General features: G+C 36.5%; 1 protein-coding gene and 1 pseudogene across 2 annotated transcripts; both read right to left on the bottom strand.

Moving 5' to 3' along the window:
- Nucleotides 1–1,538: 1,538 nt before the first annotated feature.
- On the bottom strand, nucleotides 1,539–5,829 carry LOC143603495 (tRNA-specific adenosine deaminase TAD2-like). 2 transcript variants are annotated; one of them, XM_077080272.1, is made up of 8 exons: nucleotides 5,742–5,829; nucleotides 3,855–3,931; nucleotides 3,454–3,491; nucleotides 3,309–3,375; nucleotides 3,063–3,222; nucleotides 2,900–2,978; nucleotides 2,218–2,321; nucleotides 1,539–1,946 (listed from the first exon to the last, which is right to left on the bottom strand). In XM_077080272.1, exons 2-8 carry the CDS (start codon nucleotides 3,918–3,920, stop codon nucleotides 1,909–1,911), a joined length of 552 nt encoding a protein of 183 aa, XP_076936387.1. In that variant the 5' UTR covers nucleotides 3,921–3,931; nucleotides 5,742–5,829; the 3' UTR covers nucleotides 1,539–1,908. The 2 variants fall into 2 exon arrangements, with proteins under 2 accessions (XP_076936387.1, XP_076936386.1); XM_077080271.1 differs by lacking the exon at nucleotides 5,742–5,829 and having other exon boundaries at nucleotides 3,855–4,441.
- A 607-nt stretch (nucleotides 5,830–6,436) lies between these two features.
- LOC143603493 (UDP-glycosyltransferase 84B2 pseudogene) lies at nucleotides 6,437–7,809 on the bottom strand (annotated as a pseudogene).
- Between the last annotated feature and the right edge of the window lie 1,444 nt (nucleotides 7,810–9,253).

Genomic DNA, 9,253 nt, shown 5'->3' with positions numbered 1-9,253 from the left:
GTGGATATGTAATTACAAGGTTTTACACCTCCACCGCAACGCAAGGGTGTAAATACTAGTTATAATACAAAATTAAGCTTCATTCACTTTAATATTATTATACTAAAAATCTATTGACTCATTTTGCCACTAACTTTTAACCTTTTCTTTGGTATGCTCGAAATATATAATATAATTAAGATAGAATTACAAATTTTGTCCTTTAAAATAAGACGAATTACGGTTCGTGTCCTTTTCTAAGTTTCCTTGCAGGCGGTGTACTTTAAACTTTTTTTTCCTACAAGTTTTGTCCTTTACGCTAACTGGGTTAGAAAAAGTCAGTTAAGTATGACATGTGCCAGACATATGATGGGCATAATTGTAATTCTAATGTATCTTTAAATTAAATAAAAAAGAAAAGAAGATATATATATAATATAATTAACTTAAAACAAAAACAAAAAAATCTGTCTGCACCTTCACCCTCACCCTCACCCTCACCCTCACCCTCACCCCTCACTTTCTTCTTTTTAGTTCTAAACCACCACCACCACACCATTACCATCGCACCACCGACGCAGCACCACACCACCACAAAAAAAACCCCTTTAATTACTAACCCGAGGATGGTTGGAGGAGCTCTGTGGCGAGGATGGTGGTGTTGGCGGAGTGTGGTGGCGACGGCTGTGGGTTACGGTAGTGGTGGTGTATTTGGGTGGATTTAATGTGGTGGGTGGCTGGAGGGGGTTATGATGCGGTGACTAGGGTTACGAATTTGGGTGGGCGATGGCTACGGCTAGTTACGCTAGGGTTACGGCTAGGGTTTTGATGGAAGTCTTAAACGGTAGGGTTACGGAGGTGGTGGTTCAGGTGGCCGGAATTTTGGAGGTGGTGGTTCAGGTGGCCGAAATTTCGGAGGTGATGGTTCAGGTGGCCAAAAAGAAGGTGGTGGTTCAGGTGGCCGGAATTTCGGAGGTGATGGTTCAGGTGGCCGGAAACGGAGGTGGTGGTTCAGGTGCCGGAAACCGGAGGTATGGGAGTGGTGATAAACTTTTTGCAGGTACAGGCGAAAAGACAAAAATGCCCTCACATGCGTCTCACGTGAGGGTATTTAACTGACTTTTTCTAACCCAGTTAGTGTAAAGGACAAAAGTTGTAGGAAAAAAAAGTTTAAAGTACACCGCCTGCAAGGAAACTTAGAAAAGGACACGAACCGTAATTCGTCTTATTTTAAAGGACAAAATTTGTAATTCTGTCTATAATTAAAAGAATCTAGTTAATAAATCTGTTAATATCATGTACAATTTTTAAGTAAATAAACAAATTGTTTTGGATTAAGATATCATTACCCAGTCCTAATCAAATGACAAAAACTGTATAATAAAGTTTTACAACTTTGGTTATGACACAATTGACAGCAACCCATTTATAACTAGATCAAGAAGATGAAGCCAACAACAAAAGAATATAACTTTAAAATCAACTAAATCCCATATATTACACTAAAAAAAATCAAAAAAACAATGTTACACAAGCTATTTTTTTTCTAGTTTCTTAAAAGTCAAAATCAGTTAAAATTAGTCAAATTTGGGAACCTTATCATACTCATACTCCATTTAGGTATGACTATAACGGACAAAAATAAGAATTTATTGTACAAATTAGAAATGAAACTATGGGTAGCATAGAACATTTATTGTGACCTAAAAACATGTCAAAAATGATTGTTTTTTACTCAAAAAGTCACATGTTTTGTATATCGAACCTCGTATACCCACAAACTGGTGCTTATTAAGCTCGGTTACCTGCAGGTACCGCACTTGCCTTTTGAAGTCTAGCGGTCCCGATGTGTGTGTAATCGGAAAACAAGATGCAGTAAGCATGCCTCCTTAAAAGTTAAAACTACAAAACCCCAGATGTCGGTTTGCATCATGGTTGTTGGACCGGCTGCCTGTGAGGTTTTGGAGCTGCATTAAATAAAATGAATAAATAAAAAACTAAATTTTATTCAAATATTTAAAACAGTAGTTTCTAAACCAGACATCATAACCGAAAATATCTTATTCTGTTTAATAATTTCTATTCAAATATTTTGATTAACTGCAGAAAAATAAGTGCATTTCTCCTAATTTCTTTCTTTTCATTTAATTTTTCTCATACACATAAATTGAATTCATGATTCAAAATTCATATTATAAGTATCTAACAACAGAGTTGAGACTCGTTTATGAGACGTACCATTAGGGTTTCCAAGCTCGTAGAAGTTTCTAAAGAGAGAAACGGCTTCTTCCGCCATTATCCCGCCACTGCATTTGTAACTCTTCCCACCATCCTCTTCACAACTATCATGATACCGCCATTATCACGCAAATGCACACACAACACAAACGATTAAAAAATCATATTATTTTATTGAAAAGTGAAGGCGCAAGAGATACTGTTAGGGGTGCTAAACAGGTAGTTTCCGCAGATTCGCGGTCAATCCGACACGAACCCAAACCTGTAAGGCCACATGAGACATATGAACCCAAACACGGCCCGGTTAACCCAAACTTTTTATTTTTTCCGCTTACTAATACTTTAAAATTAAATATTTACAAAAAGAAAAGACAAATGCGTATAAAACAATTGCATTTTAATTATAAAGTCTTATGCTATTTTCTTTTCTAAGTTATAAGTTTTAACATAAAACACATATTAAAATAACAAAGCAAACAACAAACAGGTTAACGTATCAACCCGCAAACTCGTCGACACACACATGACCCGTTTAGCTATAAACAACTTCGCAGGTTCAACCCGAAACTAACCGAGCCCGTTTATATTAAACCCAAACCCGTAAACTCCGTGTTAGGTTCTTGTCGTGTTTTCGTATCGTGTCATAAATCCACACCTATGGATATTGATAAGTGACACTAACCTCCTTGTATGCAAGGACAATATTGAGCCACAGCCTCCAAACTTATCATTGGCACAACCATAATACACTTCTTTTATACCTACAGTCATGTGTCATCTGGTCAAAAAGATGCCATAAATCTATATATGAAATCAAAAAAATTTAGTAAGGTATGTAAGTATACCAATAAACGATAAGGCAGCTGCGCACATTATACACGGTTCACATGTAACATAAAGACAACATTTTGAGAACCTTTCACTAACTTCCGCCTTTAAAAGCTTTAAAGTTTTCCACTCATCAAGTAGAACATCAATAGCTTCCATTTCAGCATGTCGCGTAGCCTGCAGTTTAAAGCCCATTTCAACAATATTAATTAAAACAAAGACATGCTAAACAGAAGAAGTAACAGAAAAACAGATATTATTACATTTCTTGTTTCATTAGTCCGGTTTCTTCCACACGATATTACCTTCCCGTACATAACAATAACACACCTGTTCCAGATAAATATAATCATTAAAATATGAAATCATGTCAAAAACGCTCACATGTGTCAGAAAAAAGAGGCATACCCCACAGGAACTTCAAGGCTGTCAAATGCAATTTTAGCCTGAAAATACAAATACATGTTCAATGTTTAGTTGAAATACTTTCATATGGTACAAAGTGCATTCGGTGAGCAGGTCTAGTTGGGTCAGCTGATCGCCCAAAACGAGCTGTTTTAAAATATAATTAGTCAAATAGGTTTGGGTCAAGTCGATTAGCTGAGTTAAAGCTATCTACTGCCTATCTCCCATTGAAAGTGCAACATATGCCTCATTTAATAGATTAATGTAAGTTTTAGGTGTTAACTATAATGGCAGATTTAACTTAACCATGATAAGAGGCAATGTGTGTGTGTGTGTGTGTGTATAAATAGAATAATTTAGCATTGAAACATGCCATATTGAATCCTTAAACTTGCAAGGTATACCTGTTCTAATGCCAGCTTCATAAATGCAACAGTGCCTGCGTTTTCTAGCTCCCCACACGAAGCCATTTGGAAAGAAACTGAAAACAAAAATGAGTCAAACAAGCATGGAAAAAAGAAGGGAAGAAAACACATCTCAAAGCAACTACAAACCGTATGCATTCCAAATTATTTAGCACAAAGATTTTATGAATTCATATTGTTGGTTACTAGCTATCGATGCAATCCAAACACTTAGGAGTAGGGGTGTGCATGATTCAGTTCGTTTATTAGCCTAAACCGAAACCGAAAAAAAAATTATCGGATAATCTATTTTATTAACCAATCTGTTTTCGATTAATTGGTTAGTTTGTCGGTTTTCAGTTCGATTAATAACCAAAACCAAACTCAGGCTAAATTTTTTGCTTAGAAATACATGAAATGGAGGCACGAAACATGAAATACAAAAAATGGAAGTTTAAAAGCTAACAATATATAAAAATATGAATGATTCAGTTCGGTTAGGTTAGGTGAATTCTGGTTAACCAAGGGTACAAAAAATGACCGATAACCAATTTTCGGTTAACTCGATTTCAATTAACCAGTTTTCGGTTAACGTTTGGTTATAGGCTATTAGGCTTATAGCTCACCCTTAGTACCTCAAACTCATTGAGCTTGTTGTCATCATGGTCTTGATTAGACCAAAGCTGCCAGATATTCTAATTCTACAAAACTAAGTTACAAAAATCTCAAGAAATGTGAGCTTACGCCTTACGGTTCAGCTACTTTGTATAAAACTTTCCGTGCCTCATTGCAGAATACTTTACAAGATTGCAACAGTGGTGAAAGAGTATGAAAATAAGACGTTATATATTGAAGACATGTGTTTCTTGCTAAAACATCTCCATTTTGTAATCTAGAAGTGTAGTAAATTCATACATGGTAAACATCCTATGAGAAAGTCACTCTATACAGCCATCCTATACCTGGCGAAACGGGCGAGGCATAACAGGTTCGGGCCATGACTCTTAGAGAATACTATGGGATTATAATCAAATATAGCGGGATAATATTTATTGTTCCAATATTCCATATTTATAGATAGGCCCTTTGTGTGTGTGTGTGTGTGTGTATAGGGATTAACTCTTTGATTCATTCAGAAATATCAACCATAGAGGTTTTTAAGGACTAGCCTTTTAAAAAAAGTTCCTTTCGGTTCGGGTTTGAACAGGTTTTGACAAAAATAGGCATGGGTCAAAACGGGCCATTTTAAAATATTGAGATTATTGTAAACAAAACATTACAAATTCACTTGAAGCCATCATTTTGCAAAAACTTTTTCCACGAACAGCAAATTAATCACGTTGAAATTAACCCAACAAACAAATTACACTATAACAGTAGTAAAGCAATTATATTTTTAACTTTACAACTAGCAGATTGAAATATTGTATAACGGGTGTGAAAAAATGTACGAATGTCGGATTGCAGCAGTGGGTCGGGCCGTTGGGCTTTCCGGAAACTGTTCTGCAGCAAGCGATCAGCAGGGTCGGTATGGTTGCGCAGTGGTCCTATTTCATAGAAACGAACATAAAATTTTTCTGGGTCTGTTTGACGATTCAGGTCGGCTAAAGTTCATCACATAATTTAAATACAACGGTGTTTACGAATTAATATATAACTCCAGATTAGTACCTAAATTAAGATTAGTAGTAGGACTAGGGGAGACCATCAACCATGTATATTTAGGAATGACTACAAAATCTGTATGAAATAATTATTTAGCTAAGCCCTTGACTTGATCCTAATTAGAACTAATAGCAAACTAAGAAATTGAAACTAATATGCATTTCAAACTAATTCACAAATTCATTTGCAAATTAAAGAATTGGTAGTTTAGTAGTAGTTTACCTATTAAGTGAAATCCGAATCTGAATTATTTCCGGTGAACCGATGGTTGAGCTGGGTGGTTTTTGGCGAACGGTGTCGCCGGAGAAACAGAGCAGGGCTTACAACAAGTCTACAACTACAAATGTTTTTACAATTGGGCCTACATGATTCTAATCCAATTTTGGGCCTAGAGTCAGTCAAGTATATATTATTTTAACATAAAGAGGTGAGCAAACCGGGTTTATTCGGAAACCGGAATCGGGTCGGATAGTAACCGGTTATGGTTATTGACATATGGTCGGGTTTTGACCGATTTTGTTGGGTTATTATCGGTATTGGCGTGGTCGTGTCCAGATTTTGACGAGGTAGAGGTGGAACTTGTTCTCCGGGTTGATTTAGGGGAGGAACTGATACATGAAGCGTACCCGTGTGTCTGGGGTCCAATTACCAATCAAGTACATCCTATTATTGATCAAGTACACCATGTGAACTGGGTTTTATGCCCACATCCACATAAATTGTTCTTTTTTTATCTAACATAATATAGTTTAGAATTTGACAAACCAACACAACTATGTTTTCAGGTTAAAGTTTTCACTAGCCCGAAATTAAAAACTTAAAAACACCTGATGCGAAATGCAATAAACTTTTACTTAAAAAAGAAAGAAAGAATGGAAGTCATTTCTTATTTTTGAAAACACCTCTTATGTTTATAAATAAACACATTATTTTGTAATATCAGTATTTATTTTTGTTTGGAACATGAGGGGCAAGAAGAAATGACTTCATTTACAAACATTTCAATGTTGTTGTCTGACGAACCACCATCCGCCAATGCCTCAAGTGCCGCCACTTTCAACTCCAAAACATTCTTCCTAAATTCCTCCGATCTCGGACCGCTCATAACCTCCTCCACGCATCTCCCCACTAACAACACCTTCGGAAATCTTCTTCAACCTCACACCAACACCCCATACATCAGTCACGAGCTTAGCGTTGGTGGGCTGATCACTCCTCTGTGGACACGCAATAACTGGTACACCAGCAACAAGACCTTCCAATAATGAGTTCCACCCACAGTGACTCAAGAAACACCCGACTGAGGGATGTGACAACACTTTCGTTTGTGGGCTCCAACTCACAATCAACCCTTGTTCCCTAACTTCTTCTAGAAACCCAATTCTTTAAGTCCTTGGTTTCTAGTTGACCTTATGACCCATAGAAACGGTCGGTTTATACTTTTCAGACCGGTAGCTATACTATGTATTTCTTTTTCGGACAACGACATAATAGTCCCGAATGATATATAAATAACCGAAGATACTTTTTGTTTATTTAGCCACTCTATACAATCACTCTCACCCTCCGGTTTCATAAGATCAAAACCAGCATCTTCTTCCTTACCCAAAATCTTCTTCGAAACTAATGGCCCAACCGGCCAAAAGTCACAGCCAGCATCACTCAGCGACGCAATTACATCTTTCTCGAGCTCCATGAACGAATTCCCAAGAACCCACTTCACCTTATGCATGTTATTAAACACTTTGTTTAGTATAGCATTTAAGCTACGCGACTTGTTTGTTGGAAGAACATACGACGGCAGTTCTTCCAAACTAAATACTGGAAGCCCGGGCAACTTCACGCTTATATTCATGTTACTTTCAGTAGGGAACTCATCGAGGCGATTGTAGTAACGATTATATATTTGGTACAACGTACACGGTTGGATCCATAACATGGCGTGTGGAATATCAACCTCTTCCGCCACATCAGCCACCCACGGCACAAAAGGTGTACTGATGATGCATGCAAATTTACTCTTACATGATCTAATTAAGGCTAGGAGGTTAACAGGTGCAAACTTGCTTAACGTGTCCATGTAGTAATCTATATCAGCCCCTCGGTTGTAGTCTGCATGTAGACCATCGGATATGAACTCTAGGTGGACATCGCCGGTGAAGGAACTGTTTTGGAGGATAGTGCTGGTGGTGACAAGAGTGACATGAAGGCCTTTAGAAACAAGAGATTGGCCTAGTCTTAGTATAGGGTTTAGATGACCTTGAGCTGGGAGTGTGACTAGAAGAACATTTTGTTTGTTCCATTTTTGAGGTAGAGAAAAGAATTAGGTGATCATGAGGAGGAAAACATGTACATATTTATAACCTGTCTTATAATATATAACTTACAAGTTACAAATATTATGTTACAATTTCTTTTTTTTTTAATAATTTGGAGTTTATTGTGAACATTGTATATTTGGAAGACGGCTAAAACAATGATCTCCTTGTTGAAAGGAATTGGAAAATATAATTGGAGCAGACAACTCATAAACCAATATATGCTCAAAAGTGGACAGATGCAATTAAATATTGGACTAACTTAAAAAATAAATAAGAACCTAATTTTTTTCAAATACTTGAAACAGTAGTTTCTAAACCAGACATCATAATACCGATCGAAAATATCTTATTATGTTTACTAATTTATATTAATTTCATCTTCAATTTTGAAGTTTCTTGTACGCGTTAATTGCAGTATTGTTGGGGAAACATACCGTTAGGGTTTAATTCCAAGCTCATTGAAGTTTAATTCTATTGATCGAGAGAACCCACTTTTCACCAATCTCTTCATAGTGTATGTGAGTATGTGACATAAACATTAACCTCGTATGCAAAGATAATATTGATACACAGCCTCCAAACTTAATTATCATTTGCACAACCATATATACTACACTTCTTTTATACCTACAATTATGTGCCATGCATGCATGTTGCATGATAATCTATATATGAAATTAAAACCATTCTGAATCAAATCTTTTATAGAAAAAACATTAATTCATTCTATTTCAATTGTTGTTTTCAGTTTTTCAGTAGAAGGTCTTGAAAAATCTTCAAAAAACATTGGATTACCGTATCATATTAAGTACTAATTGTATTAATTAAATACTATAAATTAGTGTACTTATATATCCAAGTTCAATCACATCTTAGCTCAAATTACTGTTTTATAATTTTAAATACTATTTTTAAGTATATAACATTATATTTATTCAGTCCCTGTATATTAAGTAGTTTTCAGTTTGATGTCCATGACTATTTTTGTTCCAAATGTGACGAATAAGAAGAAATGACTTCAATAAATATCTTAATACTGTTGTCTGACGAACCATCATCCGCCAATACCTTACACCCCACCCGTTTTCAACTACAAAGCATTTTTCCTAAACTCCTTGGATCTCGGACCGCTCATAACCTCCTCTACACATCTCCCAATTCCTCCCCACTAAAAACACCTTCGGAATTCTTTTCTAGCTAGCTTCACACCAACACCCCACACGTGTGTCACAAGTTTTGCATGTGTCGGTTGATCACTCCACTGGGACATGCAATGACCGGGACACTGGCAACGAGGCTTTCCAACAACGAGTTCCACCCTCAATGCCTGTCCGATGGATCGATGAGACAAAACTTCCGTTTGCGGGTTCCAACTCACAATCAATATATCCTTGTTCCTTAATCACTTCCAAA

The sequence above is a fragment of the Bidens hawaiensis genome, unplaced genomic scaffold (assembly GCF_021521415.1).
Source record: "Bidens hawaiensis isolate Kalapana, Puna unplaced genomic scaffold, B.hawaiensis_p1.1 tig00062044_1, whole genome shotgun sequence".
In the NCBI taxonomy this organism is placed as follows: Eukaryota; Viridiplantae; Streptophyta; class Magnoliopsida; order Asterales; family Asteraceae; genus Bidens; species Bidens hawaiensis.
Note: the sequence above shows the minus strand (reverse complement) of the source record. Positions and strands in the feature narration are given on the sequence as shown.

Excerpts from the sequence above, each read along its gene's own strand:
- LOC143603495 (XM_077080271.1), bottom strand. The coding sequence starts at position 4,013 with ATGCATACGGTTTGTAGTTGCTTTGAGATGTGTTTTCTTCCCTTCTTT. Across the intron at positions 3,492-3,854 it reads TGAAGCTGGCATTAGAACAG|GCTAAAATTGCATTTGACAG; the intron begins GTATACCTTGCA and ends TTGTATTTTCAG. Across the intron at positions 2,322-2,899 it reads TTGTCCTTGCATACAAGGAG|TTGTGAAGAGGATGGTGGGA; the intron begins GTTAGTGTCACT and ends GTATCATGATAG.